The 27,486-nt window shown below is 50.1% G+C and overlaps 1 protein-coding gene across 1 annotated transcript; it reads left to right on the forward strand.

The window, feature by feature from the left end:
• Positions 1–26,530, forward strand: Gbx1 (gastrulation brain homeobox 1). The gene is made up of 2 exons (NM_001271453.1): positions 1–1,113; positions 25,813–26,530. The coding sequence occupies exons 1-2, from the start codon at positions 387–389 to the stop codon at positions 26,361–26,363; spliced, it is 1,278 nt and encodes a 425-aa protein (NP_001258382.1). The 5' UTR covers positions 1–386; the 3' UTR covers positions 26,364–26,530.
• Positions 26,531–27,486: the final 956 nt, after the last annotated feature.

The following is a 27,486-nucleotide window of genomic DNA, read 5'->3' on the forward strand; positions in this document are numbered from 1 at the left end:
GCGCCGCGTCCTGACTCCTACGGATCGCCACTCCGTGCGCCCTGAGTCGCTCCTGGCGTCCCACGCGCCCCCGCCCCGCCCCGCCGCGCCCCTCTCGCCCTTCGAGCCGCGCCGAGCCCGGGTCCTGTGGGCTGAGCCGGGAGCAGGTCCGGGCGCGGGGAGGGGACCTGGCCAGCTGCCGCCGCCGCCTCCTCGCCCGCCGCAAACTTTCACAAAGCGGCGGGTCCGGCCTCATCAATCTGCATTAATAATAGTTGGTTGGGCCGCGGGGGGCGGGCGGGGTCCCGGGCCGGCCGGGCCACTGGGAAGGCGCGGGGCGCGGGGCGCGGGAGCCGGGCGCGGCGGCGGGCGGAGGGAGCAAGTGAAGCGTAATTTGAGGAAGATGGATGAGTCCGGAGGGCGACACCCCCAGCCCGCCCGCCCGCCCCCTCCCTCCTTATGAGCGAGGGAGCGCGGCGCCGGAGCCACACTGCGCCGAGCCCGCGCCCCGCCGCTACCTCGGCCCGCGCGCCCGCAGCGAGCCCTGCGTGTCCGCGCCGGGCGCACGGCGGGGCCCGGGCAGCGCCATGCAGAGAGCGGCGGGCGGCGGCGCCCCCGGGGGCAGCGGCGGGAGCGGCGGCGGCCCCGGCACCGCCTTCTCCATCGACTCGCTCATCGGGCCGCCGCCGCCGCGCTCGGGCCACCTGCTCTACACTGGCTACCCCATGTTCATGCCCTACCGGCCGCTCGTGCTGCCGCAGGCGCTGGCCCCGGCGCCGCTGCCCGCCGGCCTGCCGCCGCTGGCCCCGCTCGCCTCGTTCGCGGGCCGCCTGAGCAACACCTTCTGCGCGGGGCTGGGCCAGGCGGTGCCCTCGATGGTGGCGCTGACCACTGCACTGCCCAGCTTCGCAGAGCCCCCCGACGCCTACTACGGACCCCCGGAGCTCGCCGCCGCCGCCGCCGCCGCCGCCGCCTCCACCGTCTCGCGAAGCAACCCGGAGCCCCCGGCCCGGCGCACAGACGGAGCGCTGGATGCGGACGAGCTGCTGCCTGCGCGCGAGAAAGTGACTGAGCCTCCGCCGCCCCCGCCGCCCCCGCCTCCGCACTTCTCAGAGACTTTCCCGAGTCTGCCGGGTAAGTGCTGGGACCGACACGGGTTCGACCGTCAGGAAGTCCCAGACCCGGGACCGGTCCAAAACTCTCTCCATCCGCTTGGAGTCCTGGAGTGTGGGACTCCAGAGCGTACACGGAGTTCGGTCCTGAACAACTCCATGTCCCAAAGCCCTGCTCTGGCCCCGGAGCTCCTGAAGCCTCACCAGCAGCACGTTTCTCTCGGCATCTAGTCCCCAAGCCTTGCCCTGTCTCTTTCAGAATCCGTTCGTTTTTCTCCTCTCATGGGTTGTATTCCTGAGGGGCCCAGCAGGACCCTAGGGTGACAGCTTGTTGGAGCAATTGTCAGTTTAGTACTCGGGAGCACATTCTGAATAGAGTCCTCAACACTCAAACGGTGGGCATGGGCTTTAGGGATGCAGGGCACAAGGAGGGCCTGGTGAGCCTGTGGCTTCCCGTTAGCGGAGGTCGCTCTCGAGTTCTCCTTTAAACTAGATCTAAAGGTTGGAGAACCAGGTAGGGTACGGGACCAGAGCTGGGCAAGACTGGAGTTGCTAAAGGTTGGCAGAGTTGGGTGTGGCATAAAGACTTGGAGTTGAGAATCCTGCTAAGATTCAGCTGAGCCTTCATTTAAGAGCCCTGGCTCTCCCGGGGAGGATGCCTTCTCCACAGAGACAGGGTGTAGTAAATGAACCCCGATCAGAATCCATTCCCCTGAAGCCCTCTTGTCCTGACCTCAGTATCTACCCTAAAGCGAAGGCTTTCTCCCAGCCAGGCAGAGCCAGGTGTGCCAAGATCAAGGCTTCTGCAATCTGACGAGTTCTAATTAAGAAAGATCGCCCGTGCCAGGGTGGAGAGCTTAAACTTCCTTCACACTAGGACGAGCCCACTTCGGCTCCACAGTTCGTGGCGCTTAGGTTGGGATGGGAAGGACCGGAAGGATTTGGAGGCTGACCGCAACAGAGGCAAGAAGAGGGTCCAAGAATCACTGACTAGGACAGGCAATTCCTGATGGCAAGCCCATGCCGTGAAACAGCCCTCAGCGCTGTTCACTCTTTCAGATGCCGGTGGCTGTCAGGAAGCCTGCCATCTACTTTTTAAATTTGGTTCCGGACATTTTGGCTATGGGGCTTCATCTGTTAATTCCTTTTCCAAACTGATTGACCAAAGAGGATCAGAAGTCAGAGCGGCATCTCCTTAGGAGGAGAGAGCTGAACTGGAGATAGGAGACAGGATCTTGAGGAGTAGGGGGCAGGGCCGAGCTTGGAGGAGGGAAAGCAGCAGGAGGCTCCTAAGAAGGAAGGATTGGGAGGGCTCAGACGCAGGGAAGAGGGCAGGGCTGGATACCGCAGAGATGCTGTGGAGGCTACAGGGCAGGAAGCAGCCCCAGGCACACATAAGAAAACCCAGAGCTGGAGGGAGGTGAGAGGAACCCACAGGTGGAACAGAACTGAGAGGGTGTGCCCTTACCACGGGAGAGCAACCCTCATCCCTACACCACCAGGGCCCCTCTGTTCCTTCTGTCTGTAACGGAGGTTCTTTTCTGAAATAAGCCCAGAACTGGCAATTAAACCAAATATATGGACAGAGAGGGAAAGGACAGAAGAGAAATACTGAGAAAGAAGTAAGGAAAGACCTGTGGTGGTGGTGGTGGTGGTGGTGGTGGTGGTGGTGGTGGTGGTGGTGGTGGTGGTGGTGGTGGTGGTGTTTGGAGAGAGCTGTGGAAGGGGTGGGGTCTGGAGATTGCAAACGGGGCACAGACTGTGGGGAGAGGAAGTTGGGCTGGGCTGAAAGGTAACTGAGCAACGTCATTGAAAAAAGTGTTTGAGGAAGAGAGTTCTGTCACTGAGAACCGGGGGAAAGCTGAAAGCTGAAGGAAGGTGCTGAGCAGGACTGAGTTTCAGTACCAGGAGTATTTCTATTCCCTAGGTAGGGTTTCAGGACTGAGGGCGGTTGGTGGCTGGAGACACAAGGAAAGTGAGGAAGAACCTATTTCCTTATCTAAAAAAATAAATTATAATCCAGAGTGGGGGGCATGGAGAAAGGGCTTTGTTGGCACAATAACGGGAGAGAGACCTCGAAGCGGAGTTTTGACAGTCTCTGTCTTGAAGGTCATGCCCCACCCCGGAAGGTCTCTGGTAGTATCACCATGGAGGCTACAAGACCTGTCAGGAAGGCAGGCTCGAGGGAAACACCGAGGGTCACAGGGGCGGGGTCCTGGCCTGTGACTTCTCCCTCAGCAGGGCTGTCCCAGCCCTTTGACGACCACTCACCTACCTTCCTAGGTGTGAGTCTGAAATGTTAGGATTTTATATCCATCCAGGGGATGGGAGCACACGCCACTGAGGGGTGAGACATGGAGCCTCTATGGTGGATGGCTTGGAGGATGTGGCGCTGGGCAGGCTGTGTGTGTTGAAACAGGAACCTCCACAGGAGAGAGTCTGGGAGCAGTGTAGTCCTTAAAGTGACAGAAGAAGAGTTGCTTTCCTGGTAGAGACAGCTGGATGGCACTGGCCGAAATTATTGGTCACCCACACTTGTTGAATGGGATAGCTAGGCATGGTGGCACCTGTAACCAGGAGGTAGAGGCCGGCGGATGAAGTCAAAGTCAACCATAGCTACATATTACGTTGGAAACCAGCCTGGGTTACTTAAGACCCTATCTATAAAAAGAAAAGAAGAAAAACTTACCATGAAGATAGGCCAGTTCGGAGAATGAAAAAGTTCTATTCTTTGGGAATCACAGAAATTTTTTTCAATTAGTTAAGAATTAAGAAAGATGTCATTATCTGAGAATTGAGGAAGAAAGGTCCCAGAAATGCATTATAGTTTGAGTGTAGGGGTGAAAGCTATGTTAGCAATGAAAAGAAAACCTAAGTGAATAAATGATGGATAGAAAGCACATTGAGTGTGGTAGATTCAAGAGAGTCCTAGGTTTGGAGTGTGGGTGCAGTAGGGCTAACAGGGCAGCCTTTTAATAGGAGTGAAAAAGACAAGAGGATTTTGAATGGGTAGCAGGGATTAAATATGGATCAATAAATAGTCTGGGGTGGTAGAATGCTTACCCAACACAGAGCAGGGTATTGAGTTTTGTACACACACAAACACACACACACACACACACACACACACACACACGCACGCACGCATGCATGGACACACATACCTGCACATTCACACACATGTACACACACATGCATGCACACACATGCACACATGCACACTCACACATGTACACACATGCATGCACACATGCACACTCACACACACATGCACATACATACATGCACATGTACACATACATATGCACACACACTATCCCACATGCACATGCCAAAAGAAGAACCCAAAGAAGTGACAACTGACTACTAGAGCTATCAAGGAAGCTATATGTTAAAGGTTTCCACTAGTCACATTAAAAAGATAAAGGAAAAGGCTGCAGTGGGCGATAACAATCTTATTTAATCAAATGCACCCAGAATACCCTTCAGCATTAATCCATATAAATTTGAATGGCATATTTTGTATCCTCTTTTTACACTGTTTGAAACCCACTGTTCTCCACTCCCACCTTGGCTCTCTTCAAGCTGACATATTTCGGGAGCCAATGGTGACCATACCCCAAGGATCTGAAAGAATAGGCAAATGAAAGTGATGGAGGAAGAGATGGGGTAGCAGGTCCTTAGCACCCCAGGAAATATGCAGAAGACTGCAGGGAGCTCCCAAGGACAAGACCAGGTCCAGCCCCAACTGGGAGGGTCAGAGCCGGTCCCAAGGGTCTGAAGGATGAGATAGCTCAGGCACAGCTATCCTGTGTGCCAGATATGGGAAGGCTGTGCGGCACTCAGCTGATGACTGGGAAGGATGCTGTTTGCTGGGGTGTGTGTGTGTGTGTGTGTGTGTGTGTGTGTGTGTGTGTGTGTGTGTGTGTAGGAATCAACTGTCCTCTGGGGAAAACGCAGACCAAAGCTTCAAAATGAGAGTATTTGGAGTATTCCACTGGAAGGTCGGACCACCTGAAGGCTTAGACGGTGGGGGTGGGTACGCCGTGTATTACCATTAGATGGGTGATGGAAACGCAGAGAGAGACTAACATGAGGCGGGACACCACGTTGGATGCTGAACTAATTAGAATTTTTGTAGCTAGGGATGGCCTAAAGGACCTCAGTATGTGAGGGACCAGACTGAGAGATGCCGGTGTCGTGAGCATCGTCTTTTCAAAACTGAGCAGGAAAGGATTTATTAATTTCCAAATGGAGATTGCAGTAATAATGGTGATCACAAAGGCGACCAGGAAACTTCAGAGGAGTGTGCCAGTCAAGGGCCGATGATAGCTCTAAGCTGAGCGCCTGATTGAGGCAAGGGGACATCTTCAGATGACCATTCATTGATGACTGTCACCTGTGAGAGGGAAATGGGAAACAGTGTGCTGCAGAGCCAGAGACTTCCGCTGTTCTAAACAAGCGGGGAATGTTTTGTTTCAGGTGACAAAGACCCGGAGTATATTTTCCTAGAACTTCTGAGAAGCTGCACAGAGAGAGTGCTTGTTCCGCTGGCTTTTTGCTTTGTTTTGTTTTTTAAAAACGGTTTTTCATTCTGTTTTCCCATGCTGACCTCAGACTCACTGTGTAGCCCAGCCTGGTCTCAAGCTCCCAGCACTCCATCTGCCTGAGCCTACCTCCGTGTATTTAGGACTCAGACTTGTTCCATTGACTTTTTGTACTTTTATTTTATCTCTCTACAATATTTTACTTTTATTTGTAAATTATGTGCATACGTGTGTGCAGAAGACAGAGGAGTGTTGGGTCTCCTGAGGCTGCAGTGACAGGTAGCTGTAAAATGCTTGGCATGGTGCCGGGGAGAGCAGTATGTGTTTCTAACATGGAGCCATCTCTCTGGCTGGTTTTGTTTTTTATTTTGAGACAAGGTCTTATGTATCCTAGGCTGGCTTCAAACTCACTGTGTGCAAAATGACGTTGCACTTATTTATTTTTTTAAAATTTACTTTATCTTATTTATATGAGTACACTGTAGCTGTCAGACACAACAGAAGAGGGCATCGGATCCCATTACAGATGGTTGTGAGCCACCATGTGGTTGCCGGGAATTGAACTCAGGACCCCTGGAAGAGCAGTCAGTGCCCTTAACCACTGAGCCATCTCTCCAGCCCGATCTTGAACCTCTGATGTTACAGTCCCAGACAACTCTCCAATGACTTTTTCTTTTCCTTCCTTCCTTTCTTCCTTTCTTCCTTCCTTCCTTTCTCCCTCCCTTCCTCCCTCCCTTCTTCTCTCTCTTTCTCCCCCCCCACCCCAGTCAGAGTTTCTCTGTGTAGCCCTGGCTGTCCTGAAGCTCACTCTGTAGACCAGGCTAGCCTCGAATTCACAGAGATCCGCCTGCTTCTGCCTGCCTAGTACTGGGATTAAAGGAGTACCTGCTTCTCTTCTCCTGTCCTCTCCTGTCCTGTCCTGTCCTGTCCTGTCCTGTCCTGTCCTCTCTTCTCCTCTCCTGTCTTCTCCTGTCCTGTCCTGTCCTGTCCTGTCCTGTCCTGTCCTCTCCTCTCCCCTTCCCAAGATAGGATCCCTCCATGTAGCCCTGGCTGACCTGGAACCAGTCAGGCCTCAGCTCATAGAGAGCCTCCTGCCTCTGCCTCCTCAATGTTGGCATTGATGATGTGTGTCCCTGTGGTCAGAACTCCACTGACTTTTTAAAAAGACAAGTAAGAGATGGTATTAGCTCTTGCTGTCAAGTCTGAAGCCCTGAGTTTTAATCCATGGGACCTACATGGTGATAGGAGAGAACCAGGTCTCAAAAGCTTTGTCATCCATGCTCATGTGCACTCATGTCATCCATGTTCATGTGTACCCATGTCATCCATGCTCATGCACATACATGTCATCCATGCTCATGCACACACATGTCATCCATGCTCGTGCACATACATGTCATCCATGCTCATGTGCACCCATGTCATCCATGCTCATGCACACACATGTCATCCATGCTCATGCACACACATGTCATCCATGCTCATGTGCACCCATGTCATCCATGCTCATGCACATACATGTCACCCATGCTCATGTGCACCCATGTCATCCATGCTCATGTGCACCCATGTCATCCATGCTCATGTGCACCCATGTCATCCATGCTCATGTGCACACATGTCATCCATGCTCATGCACATACATGTCACTCATGCTCATGCACATACATGTCACTCATGCTCATGTGCACCCATGTCATCCATGCTCATGTGCACACATGTCATCCATGCTCATGTGCACCCATGTCATCCATGCTCATGTGCACCCATGTCATCCATGCTCATGTGCACACATGTCATCCATGCTCATGCACATACATGTCACTCATGCTCATGTGCACCCATGTCATCCATGCTCATGTGCACCCATGTCATCCATGCTCATGTGCACCCATGTCATCCATGCTCATGCACATACATGTCACTCATGCTCATGCACATACATGTCACTCATGCTCATGTGCACCCATGTCATCCATGCTCATGTGCACACATGTCATCCATGCTCATGTGCACCCATGTCATCCATGCTCATGCACACACATGTCATCCATGCTCATGCACATACATGTCACTCATGCTCATGCACACACACATGTCATCCATGCTCATGTACACACAGACATACTAAATAAACATTGTAATTGTAAAAATTTAAAAAGGCAAATGGTGCATTAGCTCAAAGTGACTAAGGATCATTTACTTGGCAGCTCTGATACAGAGTCCAGTCTTAGTTTTGTCACTATTTTGCTGTGTAATTTTGATAACACACCTGCTCCAATCAGAGACTATGTTATTGTATGCCTAGTGTAGGCCGTGTATGTTTGACACTTTGGGAGAGCCACTGTCACATAACTACTTTAGGCTTTACCTTCCTCATCTAGATCAAAAGTTTTCATTGAGGTGCTTGTGTGTGTGTGTGTTTGTATGTGCATAGGTGTATACAAGTGTGTGTGCGCATATGTGCATGTGTGTATCTGCGTGTGTATGTGCGGGTGTACATGCATGTGTGTTGTTTATCTGTTTTTGAGACAGAAACTCATTATGCTGACCTGGAGCTTGCCATATCATCCAGGCTGACCTTGGACTCATGTTCATCTACCTGCTTCTGGACTAAGGGTGTGCGTCACACCCAGCCAATAAAGGGGCCTCTGCTACTCCTTCAATTCCTAGACCAAGTGTTCAAAGAGGGATCTGAACTCCCAAGGCCTCCTGCAAGGAGTCTGACGTCATTGCTTTTACTGACTCCGAACCAAAAATCAGCATGTCCTTTAATTTGTGATCGTGAAACAAAACATCATGATTGTCTTTTTTTTTTTTTTAAAGATTCTATTTTTTTTCTTTTTTTTAAGATTTTGTGTATTTTATGTATATGAATACACTGCAGCTGTCCTCAGACACACCAGAAGAGGGCATCAGATCCCATTACAGATGGTTGTGAGCCACCATGTGGTTGCTGGGATTTGAACTCAGGTCCTCTGGAAGAGCAGTCAGTGCTCTTAACTGCTGAGCCATCTCTCCAACCCTTAAGAATACACTTTTTTTTCCCGGAGCTGGGGACCGAACACAGGGCCTTGTGCTTGCTAGGCAAGCACTCTACCACTGAGCTAAATCCCCAACCCCCATGATTGTCTTAAGAAGTTTTTGTCATGGATAGAAACATGTTTCATGAAAGTTTACATTCTTTGGAGAGACTCTGCCTTAAAATTTACCACATAATAAAATAATACAATTGTATTTTTAATGACATGTATATGTATGTGACTACATGTATTTGCACATAAATACAGCCTCTGAAGGTAGAAGGATTTACATCCTTTGGACCTGGAGTTATAGGCTCTTGTGAGCTTCCACACATGGCTTAGGAACTGACCTCGGTCCTCTCCAAAAGCAGTAAACACTCTTAGCCCCCAAGCCACCCCTCCAGCTCCTGTCACTGTGATTTTAGTATAAACATGTACTCTGTTTCATAGCTGAGAAGGGGCTGGCTGGTTTTATCTACCACCCAGGGAATTCATGGTACAAAGTTCATGAAGATCCCCAAAGGAGGGACAAATCTCAAAGTGTCTGGCAGCCCTGGAGACTTTTGCTGGGGGATTGGAATGGCGCTGTGCTGCATGGATTTTCGTGGGGATGAGTAGTTTCTGTGATGCACACACAGCTGTAGAGGTGCATATTACAGAAGATTAGGAAGAGAATTCCTTTCCTTTGGTTTGTTTTTTTTTTTTTTTAGGTTTTTGAGGATAGGGTTTCTCTGTGCAACCCTGGCCATCCAGGAACTAACTTTGTAGACCAGGCTTGACTGGAACTCAGAGATTTCCTGCCTCTGCCTGGGATTAAAGGTGTGTGCCACCACTTCCTGGGTCAGGAAGAAAGTTGTTCCTCTCAGAGTAAGGGGCAGGAAGATTGTACTGGGAACAGTGGGAGGAACCAGCCAGACAGGGAGGGAGGGATTCAAGGATATTTTTGTTCTCGAACACGTTTGATGTCAGCCTGGGCTACATGAGACCCTGTGTCAAAAGAGATATGGGAAGAAAGAATTGGGGAGAAGAGAGAGGATGAGAAGGAGGAGAAGAAATAATAATTATAATAACAAGAATAATGTCTGGGCAGGTGGTGCATGCCTTTAATGCCAGCTCTCCAGAGGCATAGATAGGTGGATGAATTCCTGTGAGTTTGAGGCCAGGCTGGTTTACATAGAAGTCCCAGGCCAGCGAGGACTATACAGCGACCTCCCTCTCAGTGCTCCAGATGCTGCTGCTGCGTGATGATGATGGAAATATTTCAGTTGGAAAGAAGAGAGGGAGGCTATGATAATATTATGAGCAAAGTGTTTTGTGTTGAGCTCGAGGCTGCTCTAAGAAGCTGCAGTCTTTTGGGTCTTTTCCATGAGCTGACTTGACATCAGGAAATCGGAATCACAGAGAAAGAGATTCGTGTGGGCATGCCGAGAGAGGAGTTGAGGTAGAAGCGAGGACATTACTTAGAGCAGCAGTCCTCAACTTACGGGTTTCCATCCTTTGGGGGCTGAACAGCCCTGTCTCACAGGTTGCCTAAGACCATTGGAAAACACAGATACTCACACTGCAGTAGCAAAATTACAGTAGCGAAGCAGCACCAAAAACAATTTTGTGGTTGGGGGTCACCACAGCACCAGGAACTGGACTAAAGGCTCACGGCATTAGGAAGGCTAAGAACCAATCGCTGATTTAGAGGGTATGAGGCAAAGGCTGGCTGGGTGGGGAGAAGTGGCTGTGTGTGAGCTGGCCTTGGAGGTAGAGATGAGCCGCGTGTGTTCACAGAAGAGGGGAAGCCTGGGTTCCTGCTGCACAGGAGGGGCTGGCAGCCTTTGTCAAACTCTGAACATAGGGGAAGAGTTACCAGCTTGGAGGAATTTGGAGGCACTCTTGGCAGTGGGGACTGTTTTGAGAAAAGACAGGTTAAGGGAGAGGGTTGAATTCAGGTGTCCTCGGGAGAGACAGCCCCATGCTGGTCAAAGGGTGAGACAAACAAAACACGCTCTGACCAGCAGCAGCAGCTTTCCAAACTGTGAAGTGCAGAAAAGGGGGGTCAGAACAGGGGTTGTGGTGAAGCTAGAACTTTCATGGGGAGCTGTAGGGAGGGACTGTGCAAAGCCCCGAGTGCCGGAATCCTGCGTACGGACACAACGTTGAGACGTTGGCCACATCACCTCTCTCCTGCCTCCTCAGTGAAATCAGGGCTTTGGAGTAAGTTATGGTTAACGGTTTCTGGCTGTACAGGCACTGGGCTCTCAATGTGCTTGAGCCTCCTGTTTGCTTGCTCATTTGTCCATTTATTGAAAAGATTCAGTGGCTCTCACAGTTCTAGGCTAGCCCACAGCTCATAACTCACCTGCCGTGGCCTCTCCATTAGCTGAGGTTAGACGTGCAAGCCACCAAGCCTGGTTTACAATTCTGCTTGATCCTTAAGGTTACCTCTATTGATTCTTTTATTAAAGGGGGCAGGGATGGTGACTGGAGAGATGGCTCGGCCACTAAGATCACTTGCAGCTCTTGCAGAGGACCTGGATTCAGTTCCCAGCATCCATGTGGTGGCTCACGACTATCTGTAACTCTTCTAGATGACCTAATGCCTCATCTGATACTGATACCCGTGTGTGTGTGTGTGTGTGTGTGTGTGTGTGTGTGTGTGTGTGTGTGTGTGTAATATTTAATATATGTTAAAGGCACCCTGAACAAGGAGTCTTCTGCGCTTCCCAATGTGGAGTAGCCAGCTGGGCAGGGGCAGGCCAGCTCTGTACATAGTGTGGTGATGCCAGGCCTGGGTTTAAGACTGGGTTAATGATCAGAGACTGAGGAGATGGCTGTGAGGTTGAGCACTGGGTGTGGGTTTCATGTGTGCCTGGTGTGGATGGAGGAGGGCGGCAAGAGCAGGAGATGCTAGCTGGGTTGGAGAGTCTGGGCCTGGCCTTTCTATGGTTGCCTGTCCAGTTCAGCCTTTATGTCAGATAACACTGGAACATCACAGGTTGTACCTGGGAGTGATGAGCTCAGAGCCAGGGTTGCTGCTTTGAGGAAGACACTCAAGGTTAACCTGTGAGGCCCCAGTGGCCTTTATCCGAGAAAGAGGGCTGTGGTGCTATCTCTCCGTTACAAACAGGAAGGCCCTACACCGAGTGCTGGGCGTAAAGCTGAGGGCTGTGGGTGTAGCTGAGCCCCAGACTCTGCCTAGCGTGTATAAAGAAAGCCCGGAGCCAGATCCCAGTACCAGGTGTGGCGGTGTGGGCCTTGAATCTAAGCTGGGAGGAGGTAGAGGCAGGATTAGAAGCTCAAGGTCGGGGTTGGGGATTTAGCTCAGTGGTAGAGCGCTTGCCTAGGAAGTGCAAGGCCCTGGGTTCGGTCCCCAGCTCCGGAAAAAAAAGAACCAAAAAAAAAAAAAAAAAAAAAAAGAAGCTCAAGGTCATCCTTAACAAACAGTAAAGAGTTTGAGGCTAGCCTAGAGCTATGAGAACCTGTGGGGGTGGGAGGGGGGTGCTGGAGAGGTGGCTTAGCAGTTAGGAGCACGGGGTTCAGTTCCCATCACCCACATGAAAGCTACAACCTTTAGGAACTGCAATACCAGGGGAATCCAGCGCTGTCTTCTGGTCTCCATGGGCACCAGGCGTGCATGTAGTAAACAGATATTTATTGAGGTAAAACACCTATACACAGAAAAATAAATTAAAAATTAATTAACTGGGGCTGGGGATTTAGCTCAGTGGTAGAGCGCTTACCTAGGAAGCGCAAGGCCCTGGGTTCAGTCCCCAGCTCCGAAAAAAAGAACCAAAAAAAAAAAAATTAATTAACTGAAGGTAAAGAATCATCATCTTAGCTCTCAGATGGTAGCTTTCTACAACATTCTGTTGTGAGAGATCTCTTTACCGGGAGTGGCATAAAACAAGGTACCATTATTTCTGGGGTGGCGGTGGACACAATAGTCTGAGGACTTTGTAGGAGACAGGCAGAATGGAAAACCATGCGGACTGATACAGGTTCAAATTGACCTCTGCCTTCCCTTGCTTTGTGGAGAGGGTACGGACTGACTTTATAGGCCAGGCTAGCACTGAGCCATGGTCTTCCTGCCTCAGCCTCTCAAGTCCTGGGATTACAGAGGCAAGGCACCGTGCCCGTGCATGTGTGTGGCTTTCTCTCTTCTGAAGGCGTCCTAGTGGTCTCCGGTTTTAGCCTCAAGCTCTCTGTTTCTCTCCTGTGCCCCCCTAGGACCTGATCTCTCCTCCCTTCCTGCCTTTCCTCTTCTTCAGAACTCCTGTGCCCTCAGGTGTGTGTTTCAGTTCGATGCTATTGATTGGATGACCGTAACTCAAAGCCAGTGGGTTACGGAGAGGTTCAAAGTCCAAATGAATTCCTGCCAAGGCGCTGTGTGGAGGAACAGCCCCAGGGCACAAGGCAGGGCTGTTTTGCATGGAGTGTTGTAGGTGTGGGGTGGAGGGTTCGGTCTGTCTGCAGTCTGCTGACTGCTGCTGCTTCTCCAGAGAGCTTCCACCTCCAAAGCCCCACCCTACCTCACTACCCACCCCCGAGCCTAGACAAGTTTTCTCTGTGTAGCTCTGACTGTCCTGGAACTTACTTTGTAGACCAGGCTGGCCTCAAATTCATAGATTTGCCTACCTCTGCCTCCCGAATGCTGGGATTAAAGGTTTGTGACAGCATTTATTTAGTGACTCCCCATGAACTGCTTGTAACGATAGCTCAACCTCGATTTTTAAAAGCATTTATTTATTATTTTGTTATATGTATGTGTGTGCTTGAGTGTGTGTTTTGAGTGTGTGTATGTGTTCCATGTGCTATCAGATCCCCTGGAACCAGACTTGTGACGTGGGTGTGGCATGACCCTGGGTATGGGTACTTGGAACCACACCTAGGGTTTCCAGAAGAGCAGCAATGCTCTTAACTGCTGAACCACTGTCTTAACAAAAGACAGCCATTTGTTGATTCAAGCAACTACACAGCATCTGGACACATCCAAAACTGCAGATGGTGTTAGGTCTTCCGACCTCGACCTCGACCTCAACCTCGACCTGAAGCTTCCCTGGCTTCCCTTAAGGCACTGTCTTCATCTAGAGAGAGAGGTGGAGAGGGCACAGCACCAGCAGCTCTCGACTGTCACAATCCCTGCTTCAGATCCCTGAGTGTACAATTCAGGATGACACTAAGGCTTGGGGGATAGTATGTCGTTCTTGGTCCCATCCGGCCACAGGCTAGCCTGAGTTCAGAAACACAGAGGAATGTGTTGACAGGCTACCTGGTTCTGGGCAGCCCAGGAGAGGGGAGGCCCTAAAGAAAGTGCGAAAAAGAAGGGAGACAACTGGCCCAGAAATAAGACAAAGCAACTTCTAATCTAGTGCCTGTCAGGGTGGGGAAGGAATACTAGTGGGAAGAAGCTCGGATTCCTCAGGGGCCATCGGAGGATGGAGAAGAGACCCGGGAGGCTCTGAGACACAGACCCACAATGAGGAAGGCAGAGTTAGAAAACTTCTGCCCTTCAAAGGCTGATGCAGAGTAGAAGAAAATACAGAACTTGATACTAAAGTGAGCCTGTTTCCATAACCAGCTTTTACATTTTTAAAAATTGTGTGTGTGTGGGGACTGGAGAGATGGCTCAGTGGTTAAGAGCACTGACTGCTCTTCCAGAGATCCTGAGTTCAAATCCCAGCAGCCACATGGTGGCTCGCAACCATCTGTAATGGGATCTGGTGCCCTCTTCTGGTGTGGCTGAAGACAGCGACAAGTGTGCTCACATACATGAAAAATAAATAAATAAATATTTTTTAAAAATTTGTGGGTTGGGGATTTAGCTCAGTGGTAGAGCACTTGCTTAGCAAGCACAAGGCCCTGGGTTCGGTCCTCAGCTCTAGAAAAAAAAATTGTGTGTGTGTGGTGTGTGTGTGTGTGTGTGTATCTGCAACATGAGTGTGATGAGTGTGATTCTGGAAGAGGCCAAAAGAGGGTGTCAGATCCCCAGAAGGAAGGCCAACACATTTTTGAGCCGCCCAACATGGGTGCTGAGAAGCAAACCCAAACCCTCTGGAAGAGCAGTGTTCTTAACTTCTGAGACAGGGACTGCTGTATTCCTGACTGGCTCTCAGCTCACCATGTGGCTAAACATGCAGCTTCATGCAGTGCTGGCGATCAGATTTGGGATTTCATGTACGTTAGTCAAACCCTTTAAATGAGCTACAGCTCCAGTCTTCCCCACCCCCTTTTCTTGGTTATGAGCCCAGCCTTTAAGGGCTGAGCCATTTCTCCAGCCTAGCCCCTCCCCCCTTTTTGAGACAGAATCTTAACCTGTAGCTCAGGCTGGCTCTTAAACTCAGCATCCTCCTGCCTCTGCTTCCTGGATGCAGGGATTACAAGTGTGTACCACCATAACACTTTCTCTTTTTAAAAACTTACTTTTAGGCTGGGGATTTAGCTCAGTGGTAGAGCGCTTACCTAGGAAGCGCAAGGCCCTGGGTTCGGTCCCCAGCTCCGGAAAAAAAAAAAAAAACTTAATTGTGTGTGTGTGTGTGTGTGTGTGTGTGTGTGTGTGTATGTGTGTGTGTGTTGTCTTAGGGTTTCCATTGTTGTGAAGAGACACCATGACCAAGGCAACTCTTATAAAGGATAACATTTTTTAAAAGATTTACTTATTTATTTTTTTTTAATTTTTTTTATTTACTCATTTATTATATATAAGTACACTGTAGCTGTCTTCAGATACACCAGAAGAGGGCATCAGATCTCTTTACAGATGGTTGTGAGCCACCATGTGGTTGCTGGGAATTGAACTCATGACCTCTGGAAGAGCAGTCGGGTGCTCTTAACCACTGAGCCATCTCTCCAGCCCTACTTATTTATTATATATAAGTACACTGTCTCTGTCCTCAGACACACCAGAAGAGGGCATCAGATCCCATTACAGATGGTTGTGAGCCTCCATGTGGTTGCTGGGAATTGAACTCAGGACTTCTGGAAGAGCAGTCAGCGCTCTTAACCACTGAGCCACCTCTACAGCCCAAAGGACAACATTTAATTGGGGCTGGCTTACAGGTTCAGAGGCTCAGTCCATTACCATCAAGGTGGGAAACATGGCAGTGTTCAGGCAGACATGGCACTGGAGGTGCTGAGAGTTCTACATCTTGTAGAAGATGTAGTCTGCCAGGAGAAGACTGTCTTCCAGGCAGCTAGGAGGAGGGTCTCAAAGCCTATCCCCTACAGAGACACACTTCCTCCAACAAGGCCACACCCACTCTAAGGCCACACCTCCTCCAACAAGGCCATACCTCCTAATAGTGCTGCTACTTGGACCAAGTATTCCAACACATGAGTCTATGAGGGACAAACCTATTCAAACCACTACATGAGTGTTAGTGTGCACCTGCCTGTGGATACGTACATGTGAATGCAGATGTCCACAGGGGACCTCGATGAACCCAGACATGGTGAGCCACCTGAAGTGGGTACTCAGAACTGAAGGCCTGCAAGAGGTGCCCTTAGCCACCGAGCAACCTCCCCAGACTTAGGAAATACGTTTTCAAAGAAAAGAAAAGCTACGTGGTAAGATTCCATCACCCAAGCTAGCAAGGGCAAGAATAACTTGGGTGGGAATTCTGCCTCGGGAATGATAGGAAAACTCACCTGCTAAAAACAACACGGTGCTCAGTGACAGGCCCTCCTCTGTGGCAATTCCAGGACTCATCTGTGAGTGCATTCGGTGTGATTTGGTAATTAAATTAGAGCCTATGTGTATGTGAAGGAAATCAGAGTTGCATTTGAATTTGATAAGAGGGTTATTTAGGGCTGGAGAGGTGGCTCCAGCAGTCAAGAGCACTGGCTGCTTTTCTAGAGGACCTGGCTTCAATTTCTAGCACCCGCTTGGTGACTCACAACTGTCTGTAACTGCATCCTCAGGCGATCTGGTGTTCTGTCCTCCTTGCGCATCAGGCACACACACGTGGTACAAAAACACGGTTGCAGGCAAAACAGTCACACACATGAAAATAAACAAAAATCTTAAAAATTACTTTCTACTGCAGGGTGGAGGGGGGCAGCTGGGAAAGAGCTGTGACCTCAAGTGGGGTGGGGTGGAATTTGCTGGAAGGGCCGGGATGAGTGCAGGGGTTTCCTAGACTGAGCTGCAGGGGTATGGTGCAATGTCCCTGGCTGTGGGGCTTAGGAAATCCCATTCCCTTTACCTGGAAACGGGGCTAGTGACTGCGACTGCACCGATAGAGGGGAGCGAGCAGCAAGCGGCTCGAGGTACAGAAAACACACATGGAAAGCCCAAGGTTACACAAGAGCATTCTGGGTAGTGGTCATATTAGAGTACCCGGAAAGGTTGCCAGCACTGAAAAGGTATGGCTTTCTGATGTTGCGATTAAACATTCTGAGCAAAAGTCATCTGGGGAGGAAAGGGTTTATATGCCTCAATCGCAGTCTATCACCAGGGGAGCCAGGACAAGAACTCAATCTAGAACTGAAGCAAAAGCCACGGAGGAGGGCTGCTTACTTACTGCCTTACTTCTCACGGCTTGCTCAGCCTGCTTTCTCATAGAACCCAAGATCACCCACCCAAGGGTGCCACTGCCCAAAGCTGTCTGGATCCTCCCAACCATTAACCAAGAAAATATCCTCAAAGACATACCCAAGGCCAATATAATAGAGGAAGTCCTTCCATTGGAGTCTCTCTTCTCAGACAGTTCTAGTTTGTGTCGAGATGGAAAAACTAACGGGACACATGGGGACTCAGAACTACCCCGAGCTTGTCACAAAGCTTGTCACAAGGCAGGACAGCAGTGATCTAGTGAATGTCCTGCAAGGAATGTGGAGGGGTGGGAAGACAGGGAGGCTCCTTACGACATATCAAGTTCCAGAGACAGTGGCTTGCTGACCCTGTGCGAGTCCAAGGGATGAGCAAAGAAAGAGCTGGAAGGGGCCTGGTACGTCACACATGGGAGACAGTTCTGGCTTACAGAGGAGGGGTTCAGCCATGGCACCTGGCTGACTAGGGCTCTGAGGACTGGAAAGTACTTTGGAGAATTGACCCCACCTGCCAGGGAAAGGATGAATGGCTAGGAAGTAGGGAGGAGTCTTAGCTGGGATCACTGTAAACACCCACTCTGGGAGTGTTCCCGGGAATAAGTCTGAAGATGCTCCCTCACCTCCTCATCCTTGGTGACTCCAGTGCAGGTTTCCACCATTAGCAGGCGAGTCTGGGGCTGCCAGGGCTGGCCTCAGACTCAACACCATCCAGCCTTGACCTCCCTGGTGCCAAGATTTCAGGCATGCGCCTCCACGCTCACCTCAACATTGTGCATCTGTCCACTGGGGAAATGGCTCCCATAGGCGGTGTGTGGTTGTTGAGCTCCTCCCTAGCCTGATGGAGCCTTTTCCTCATTTACTTTTGAGATTATAATATAATTACACCATAGCCCCTTTCCTCCCTCCCAACCCCCTCATATACTCACCTTGCTCTCTCTTCAGTTCATGACCTTTTTTCATTAACTGTTATGCACGCACACATGTACGGTCACACATGTTACTAACTATCCCTGCTTGGTCTGTATAACATTACACGTATGCTCCCAGGGCTCCTTACTTGTTACTGGATAACCACTGGATCTCCCCCTCTCAGTGTTCCTTCATTGCCTGTTGTCATTTGCTTGGTCTTTCCCCTCCCTGGGCCTCCTCTGTCTCTGGAGCCACTGCCCTTGCTGTGGGAAGCAGCCACTGTCCACATGTGGGCATACTGTGTGCACAGCGTGAGTATGGTGTCTGGATTCAGTGTGTGTGTGAGAGTGCGTATGTGCATGTGTGTATGCCTGTGTGTGCACATGTGTGTGTGTGCACTCGAGTGTGTGTGTGTGCGTGTGAGAGTGTGTACTGTGAGTATGTGAGAGTGAGTGTGTGTGTATATGAGTGTCTGTGTCTTGCATCAGCTCTCTGTGCAACTGTAGTCCAAGCTTTGTGATTTCCAGTTCCCAGGATAGGAACTCCATGACGAACCATCCAAACTCTGCCTGTTTCCAACTAACCAGCCAGAGACAGAGAGGTTTCTCCACAGGCTCTGGACTCACAGGGAGCCTAGCACACTCTGGCACCAGTCCACACACACAAGGTGACCTTTCTGCCTGCTTGGACACCTCCCTAGGACAGCTAGGTTACTCGCATTTGAAACCCTTTTTCATTTTGTTGAAGATTTCCTCCACAGAATCATTATTTTCCATTATAGGATGTTAATGGGGGGCGGGGTGGTAGTGCCAGAGAAATGGCTCAGTGGTTAGGAGCACTGACTGCTCTTCCAGGGGTCCTGAGTTCAATTCCCAGCAAACACATAGTGGCTCACAGCCATCTGTAATGAGATCCAATGCCCTCTTCTGGTGTGTCTGAAGACAGCTACAGTGTGCTCACACACATAAAATAAATAAATCATAAAAAAGATGTTAATGTAAGCCAGCCATGATAGCTCACGCCTTTAATCCCAGCACCTGGGAGGCAGAAGCAGGCAGAGTTCTGTGAGTTTGAATCCAGCCTGGTCTATAGAGAAAGAACCCGGACAGCCAGGACTACTTAGAGAGACAAGGCCTCCAAATAAAACCAAACCAAGCCAAAACAAAAAAACAAAAACAAAAACAAAAGCAAAGCAGCAATACAATCAAAATAAATAGTGAAAAAGACATTGAACCACATTACATCTTGTTTTGTTAACTAAGTCCATTTTCATCTGGAAATTTACATCTATCTAGTCCAATTTCTCTAAATCAAACTTGGTAAAGAAAAAAGTTCATCAGGAAGGTTTGACAGCTAGGCATCCCTCAGGAGGTAGAAACAGGAGCTGCAAGGTCAAGGCCAGCCCGGCCTCCATGGTGAGCTCCAGGCACAGAGCTCCTTTGAGAGAGACTTCTTCTTGAGGAAGCAACAGCCTCGCCTCTTCTGCTAGTTTTCAGTCATCAACAAAAATGTGTGTTCTTTTTGTCTTGACTCTTTCACCATTAATATTCATTATAAAGCAGAGCGATGGGACTAGCTTGCATTTCCTTTCTTGCTAAAACTAGGGTCTTATTTTACAGCCCTGGCTGAGAGACTCACTGTGTGTGTCAGACTAGCCCTGAGTTCATAAAGATCTGCCTGCCTCTGCTTCCCAAGTGTTGGGATTAAAGGTGTGTACACCACACCCAGATGCATTTTACCCTCCCTCCCTCCCTCCCTCCCTTCCTCCCTCCCTCCCTCCTTCCCATCTTTATCTATTCATTTTATTGTATGTGTGCATGTTTTGGCTGCATGTGTGTACGTGTACCACGTACATCCTCGAGGCCCGAGAAGGTCAAACCAGGGCATCCGATCCGCTAGAGCTGGGGTTGTGGGTGGTTGTGACGAGCCATCTCCAGCCCCTGCATTTCCTTCTTAACTAAGTTATGAGGAATGGTAACCTACGCGGGCTGCCTGCCTGCCCTTCTTCCATGTACCCTGAGTAGTTCATTCATTCCTGGTTGCTGACCCCGTCCCGGTTCTTAGTGCGCCCTCTTCTGGTGGAGCAAAGAGCAAGAGACAGCAGAGCACATCTCACAAGTCAGTACTCGGGGGCGGGGCGGTACTGTTTAACACCCCACCGCCATCATCTCTGTCTCTAGGAAAACCTTCCTTTCACTCTGTCTGGTCCACCATTTCATTTCTCTGCCACTTCACTCGGCTTCAGCCTCCTTTCTGCAGCCTGCGTTTCCCTTCCCCTCTCCCCTCTTGTGGATCTCTTCATTGTTCCAAAAGCTGTCCTTTGAGGCTGGTGGCTGTGTGTTTCTCTCAGCTGCCCCACCCCCACCCCGATCTAGAGGTAGCTTATCAGAGTCTTCAATGTCACGATCATAAAGGCGCAGACAGAAACTCTTGGCCCTGCCACTCAGTGTCCCACCGGGATCAAGAAACAGAGAGAGGGCATGAACCCTCACTCCATGTGTGGCTTTAAAAGCGGCACTGAGGGTGGCCTGCTTGTGTGGGCTGGAGTTTCTGGGTCTGTCTGAAGACAGAGGGATGGATGAGATTATCTCAGAAGGGCTCTGCCAGACCGAGGAGCTGGGAGCCTCCTCTCAATCATAATCAATTTAGATTTATTGGACGCCCCCTGAGGGCTTGGCACTGTACTAAATGATTCCATCCTTCAAGCCCTGAAATCCAGTTTCTGCCTTTTTAACACTGTTTAAAACACTGCACTATTGGGAGACAATTTTGTTAACATATTATGAATTACAACAAAGTATGTTTTAAAAAATTGAAACCACAGAACTTAGTAATGGCGTTGGAAACGTTGTTCATTTCTCTTAGCACCTGAAGATCCTGTGGCATTCCTCTGTGTATGGGAAGGTCTGAGGCATGCTGGACAGAGGGTAGGGTAATAGAAGAAGAAGAGGGGGTCTGTTCTGGTGCTGGGGCTGTGTAGAGTTAAAACAGGTATCTTAGAAGAGACCAAGAAGGGAATCGATGGGGGTGGGGGTGCATGTACCTGCTGGAAATAGCCATTTTATTATGTTAAGTGTTTATTACATGATTACTTTATAGGTAATTTTTTTTTCTTTTCTTTTTTTCGGAGCTGGGGACCGAACCCAGGGCCTTGCACTTGCTAGGCAAATGCTCTACCACTGAGCTAAATCCCCAACCCTATAGGTAATTTTTAAGATACCAAAGCCACACCTGTGAATAAGATATGACTGAAACCCATATTTTCGTGAAGCTTATATTCTAATAGGAAGAGACATAGGCTTTTTTTTTTAGATTTACTTATTTATGAATGTATGAGTTCTCTGCATGTACACCCATGTGCCAGAGAGGGAATCACATTCTGTTACAGGTGGTTGTGAGACACCATGTGGGTGCTGGGAATTGAACGCAGGACCTCTGGAAGGGTAGCCAGTGCTCTTAACTGCTGAGCCACCTCTCCAGCTTGAGACATAGCTTTTACGGACAAAGTGAATAGTGTAAGGTGTCACATGTTGTGGCAGCAGATGAGCCCAAGAGCATCTTAATTCCAAGAGGATGAAGGAAGAAGAGCCAATTTCAAGGAGCAGAGGAAGGAGTCCATGCTTGGTCTGGAAGGAGTAGGATGTCTCTGACAGAGAGGACTCTCTGACCTGGGGTCAGGTGGGGACAGAAGATAGGAAAACCTTTAGAAGGAGCCAGGTTGGTGAGAAGGTGGAGAGAAAGGGCCCAGCTCTGGGCAGATCTGAAAGGCAGATTTGTCTCTGTGTGTGTGTGTGTGTGTTGTGGTGTGTGTGTGTGTGTGGTGTATGTGTGTGTGCGTGTGGTGTATGTGTGTGTGTGTGTGTGGTGTGTGTGTGTGTGTGGTGTGGTGTGTGTGTGTGTGTGGTGTGGTGTGTGGTGTGTGTGTGGTGTGTGTGTGTGTGTGGTATGTGTGTGTGTGGTGTGTGTGTGTGGTATGTGTGTGTGGTGTGTGTGTGTGTGGTGTGTGTGGTGTGTGGTGTGGTGTGTGTGGTGTGTGTGTGTGCGGTGTGTGTGGTGTGTATGTGTGTGTGCGGTGTGTGTGGTGTGTGTGTGGTGTGTGGTGTGTGGTATGTGTGTGTGTGGTGTGTGGTGTGTGTGTGTGGTGTGTGTGTGGTGTGGTGTGTGGTGTGTGGTGTGTGTGTGTGGTGTGTGTGGTGTGTGTGTGTGGTGTGTGGTGTGTGTGTGGTGTGTGTGTGTGGTGTGTGTGTGGTGTGTATGTGTGTGTGCGGTGTGTGTGGTGTGTGTGTGGTGTGTGTGTTTGGTGTGTGGTGTGTGGTATGTGTGTGTGTGGTGTGTGGTGTGTGTGTGTGTGGTGTGTGTGTGGTGTGGTGTGTGTGGTGTGTGGTGTGTGTGTGTGTGGTGTATGGTGTGTGTGTGGTGTATGGTGTGTGTGTGTGGTGTGTGTGTGTGGTGTGTGTGTGGTGTGTGTGTGTGGTATGTGTGTGTGTGGTGTGTGGTGTGTGTGTGTGGTGTGTGTGTGTGTGGTGTGTGTGTGGTGTGGTGTGTGGTGTGTGTGGTGTGTGGTGTGTGTGTGTGTGTGTGGTGTATGGTGTGTGTGTGTGTGGTGTGTGTGGTGTGTGTGTGTGGTGTGTGTGTGTGGTACGTGTGTGTGGTATGTGTGTGTGTGGTACGTGTGTGTGGTATGTGTGTGTGGTGTGTGTGTGTGGTGTGTGTGTGGTGGGGGGAGTTGGATGGGACCATGGGAGGAGAAGTAACGAGTGGTTTCATGGTGGAGTTTAAAAATGGGGAAGCATGCCTAGGTGAGAAGGTTGGAGAGAGGTTGAGATTTCCATTTGGGACTTGAGAAATCTGAGTCTGTGGAAATAAGAAAAATGTGAACAAGACCCCTTAGCAAGAGGAAGGAGTGCACCCATGTTCTGAATTTCCAACAAAAGATTGCTTTTGATTCTATTATTTATGCATAAGAGTGCCTGTATGTCTGCTCCGTGTGCATGCAGTACCCATGAAGACCATAAGAGAGCATCAGAGCTCTTGGATATAGTTACAGATGGTTGTTGATGGGTACTGGGACTAGAACCCTGATTCTCCTCCGCAAGAGCAGCCAGTGCTCTTAACAGCTGAGCCATCTCTCTAGCCCCCAGGCGCTAAATCTTGCCATGTCTGTGGCCAGGGCTGAGGTAAGGAAGGAAGGGTGACTGACTGAGTGTGGTCAGGTTTATCATCCATGTTTGTTTGCAACATCCTTGGTGGCTGGCACTTTTTCTAGCCAGCACGAGGCACCTGAATAGCAAGCTGCTTATGGGAAGTTTGGAGACTGACTGGGCTGCTGCAAGCTTGGGCAGGGGCGACATGAAGATGCTGACTGTAGTGATGGAGTCGGGGGCAAAAGTCTCCAGGGATCCTGAGGAAAAGGAGCAGGCATGAAGGACCAAGGTGTGGACTCACTGGGAGCAAACAGGTTGCTGACTACAGGCCCACTGTGAGGGGCCTCGATAAGCCGGGACCATTGCCATCTGCCTGCCTGCCGGGTGCCTCTGTACATGCCTTCTCTCACACACCAGTCACTATGCCCGGAATCCAGTCTGCTCTGAGCTGTGGCCTCAGCTCTGAACATGCCTCGGGAGTGTAAGTGTGTGATGTGGGGACGGGTGTGCAACCCTAATTTTCATGCAGTCGTAGCTTCACTGAACCCCCAAGTTACAGCGCCCTGGTGTTCTTCCTATACAAGGTGGGCTGTCTTTTGGATTTCTGTTGTTTCCATAGGCAGAAAACAAAGGAGTTCATAAAACTGAAGCACCGAAAAAATATTTAAAGGAGATGACTGCGTGTGTGGTGCGAGTGTGGGTAGTGTGGACACGTGTGCAGGCTATGCAGGATTAGACTGCATGGGTTCATGTGGAAGCTGCAGGTCGACGCCAGGATTTCTTTCTCAAATCGGTTCTCCATCTTCTGACTGTTTTAAGTAATTTTCAATTGTGTGTCACTGGGTATGTGTGTGTGTATGTGTGCATGTGTTAAAGTGTTTGTGTGGCAGTAAGGACAACTTTTGAAAGTATTCTCCTCTCTCCATGTGAATCTCCAGGAATGAATGCAAGTCATCAGGCTTGGTTGACAGCAGCCCCCACGATAGCATCTCTTTGGCCATCTACTCTGTCTGTCTGTCCGTCTGTCCATCTGTCCATCCATCTATGTCTCTATGTATCTGTCTGTCTATCTATCTATCTATCTATCTATCTATCTATCTATCTATCTATCTATCTATCTATCTATCTATCATCTATCTATGTATCTATCTATCATCTATCTATGTATCTATCTATCATCTATCTATGTATTTATCTATCATCTATGTATCTATCTATCATCTATCTATCTATGTATCTATCTATTGGAGTCAGAGTCTCTCACTGAAACTAGAGCTTATTGTTTCAACCGTATTGGTTAGCTGGTAGGCCCCCAGGATCTGCCTGACCTACATATATTTAGGGTTACAGCACGTGCCACCATGCCTGACCAACTTCTTCTTTATGTTGACGCTGTAGATCTGTACTGAGTTCCTTGTGCCTGTACAGCAAGCATTTACCTGCCGAGCTATCTCCCCAACCCTGAAAGCATTTGAAGTCATGACATCCGTGGATATGATAGAGCCGGTGACTGGTTTACCTTTAGAACTGACTGAAGATTAAAATGTTTATACCCTGGGATAACGGTCACCCACTGGGAGTCAAAAATGTCTTCCCACATTCCCTTCTCTAGTTTCTTCTCTCCTGTCTGCCTCTGCCCCCTGCTGTTCCCTCTGCCCTTCCCTGTGCACACCAAGCTCTTCTTTTTTTTTTAATTATATATATATATATATATTTTTTTTTATTAACTTGAGTATTTCTTATATACATTTCGAGTGTTATTCCCTTTCCCGGTATCCGGGCAAACATCCCCCTCCCCCCTCCCCTTCCTTATGGGTGTTCCCCTCCCAACCCTCCCCCCACCAAGCTCTTCTTATGGGTCCTCGAGAAGCTTCTGTTGGTGCTGTGCACGCAACCTTAGCCAGGAGGGCCTGAGCAGGAGAGAGAGAGGACAGTGTGCTAAAATTAAAGGTTGAGCCAGGGGACCAGGGCAGCAAGTGACAGAAGGTGTGGCCACAGATAAAGAGGGGCAGTGCTTTCCTAACAGGGAGGTTTAATTAAGAACAGGAACCAAGCAGACAAGACTTGGGAGTCGAGAGTCGGGGTACCTCTTGCTCTTGGGCCCATAGAGGACGCCTTGGGGGACACAAAGACTATGTGCAGCTCCTCCCAGCCAGCCCTGGGACTGTAGGGCTAGGTTTGGAAGCTTGGTATACGTTCAACACTGAACCCTGGATAGGTACCATACTTGGTACCTGGGAGGCTGTGGGGAGCACGCAATGGAGTGGTGGGAACGTTGAGGAGTCACTGTCATCCACATTGCCTCCTTACTTTTCCATAGTGAAGCCTGCTGGTTAAAGACTGTTTTCCCATTCTTTGTCTCTCCTAAACCTTTCCTGTTGCCCACTGGATGTGCGTCCTGTCTCCTTCTGACCCATCTCTTCCTCTCTGACTCCGTTGTTTTCTATTGCCAATTGATCATTCCTGACCATGCTTTCACCGGTCCTTTCCAAACCACCTTCTCCTTGCCCTTCCTTCTTCATCCATCGTTTCTCTACCCCATCCCTCTCTACCCCCACAGCAGAGGGGAAGGTGTACAGCTCAGATGAGGAGAAGCTGGAGCCCCCAGCAGGAGAGCCAGCAGGCAGCGAGCCGGAGGAAGAAGGCTCAGGCGGTGACAGCGAGGACAGCTTCCTGGACAGTTCTGCAGGGGGCCCAGGGGCTCTTCTGGGACCTAAACCGAAGCTAAAGGGAAGCCTGGGGACTGGCGCAGAGGAGGGGACACCAGTGGCCACAGGGGTCACCACGCCTGGGGGGAAAAGCCGAAGGCGGCGCACAGCCTTCACTAGCGAGCAGCTTTTGGAGCTGGAGAAGGAGTTTCACTGCAAGAAATACCTGAGTCTGACCGAGCGCTCCCAGATCGCCCACGCCCTCAAGCTCAGCGAGGTGCAGGTGAAGATCTGGTTTCAGAACCGCCGGGCCAAGTGGAAGCGAATCAAGGCTGGCAATGTGAGCAGCCGTTCTGGGGAGCCCGTGAGAAACCCCAAGATCGTAGTGCCCATACCTGTGCACGTCAACAGGTTTGCTGTGCGCAGCCAGCACCAACAGATGGAGCAGGGGGCCCGGCCATGACCAAGCTCCCGGGGACCGAAGTCAACGGATCTGAACCTGTGCCTGCCCAAGACTCACTGGGTGCTGCAGCCTAGAGGGGCCTGGTGGACTCTGTTCTGGGAAAGACCAGCGTGTTCCCAGGACTGCGGCATGAGTATTCGGCCAGAGACTGTTCTCGAGACCTCAGGACCAGGGGTCTCAGGGATGCAGCGTTCATTCTGATCCCAGAGAGCTTCTGGAGCAGAAGTGGATTCCTGAGGTGGGGATATGAAGTGCCCAGGACTCAGCCGGTTCCACAGCTAAGTGCCCTGAGGGGGCAACTTCTGACAGGGGGGGAGGTCCTGGTGATACCAGTCTGGGGCCATAGTTCCTTATTTATTTTATGTAAAGTTTGTATATATGGAACTATTTTGTCTCTGTCTGTCTGTACCCCAAAAGGGGACTGTGAAATTGACTCCTTGAACCTCACCCACTTTGTCCCATCCTACTGCTTTGCCTCTCTTTAGCCTAAGGACATGCAAGGACATGAAATGGAACTGGCCAATGGGGGGGGTGGTCATCAGCAGCTCCCTCGTCACTCCTAAGCATCCCTCCAGTGTACTCCCACACCTCCTGCTCTCACTGGGCCACTGTGTCCCTTCTTCCTGTGAACAGGCAAACTTGTCTGCTCCTGGTATCTTCTCTTTGGGAGAGGTGGCACTGAAGGGAGACCCCAGTTTAGCTTGGAGAACGTCCAAGTCCTCTACATAGAAGAGGCTGTCCTGTCAGTGATTAGGGTGGGATAGGAGGCTCGCTCCACCACCTGAAGTGCTTCCTTTACAGGGGCACACGGCCTCATCTCTGTCTTCCTCTATTTTATATGCCAGGGCCTGGGGCAGAGAGAGGCCCACTGCCTGTCTGTTCTTGCAACGTTAGCTGTTTTCTCCTGTCCATTTACATTGTGAAGCTGGGCTCCCACCGGCCTCTTCTACTACAGAAAAAGATGGGTTGAAAGAAGCCACTGTCAGATAGTTAGGACAAGGGCAAGTCCAGGATGGTTCTGGAAGGGTGGAGACAGAGATTATGGGCAGAGAAGTAAACCTCACAAGCATGGCTCTAGGAATCTGCAGACACTTTGGGGAAAGAAGACTGCTATAGAACCCCA

This window comes from Rattus norvegicus, chromosome 4, assembly GCF_036323735.1.
Source record: "Rattus norvegicus strain BN/NHsdMcwi chromosome 4, GRCr8, whole genome shotgun sequence".
Taxonomy (NCBI): domain Eukaryota; kingdom Metazoa; phylum Chordata; class Mammalia; order Rodentia; family Muridae; genus Rattus; species Rattus norvegicus.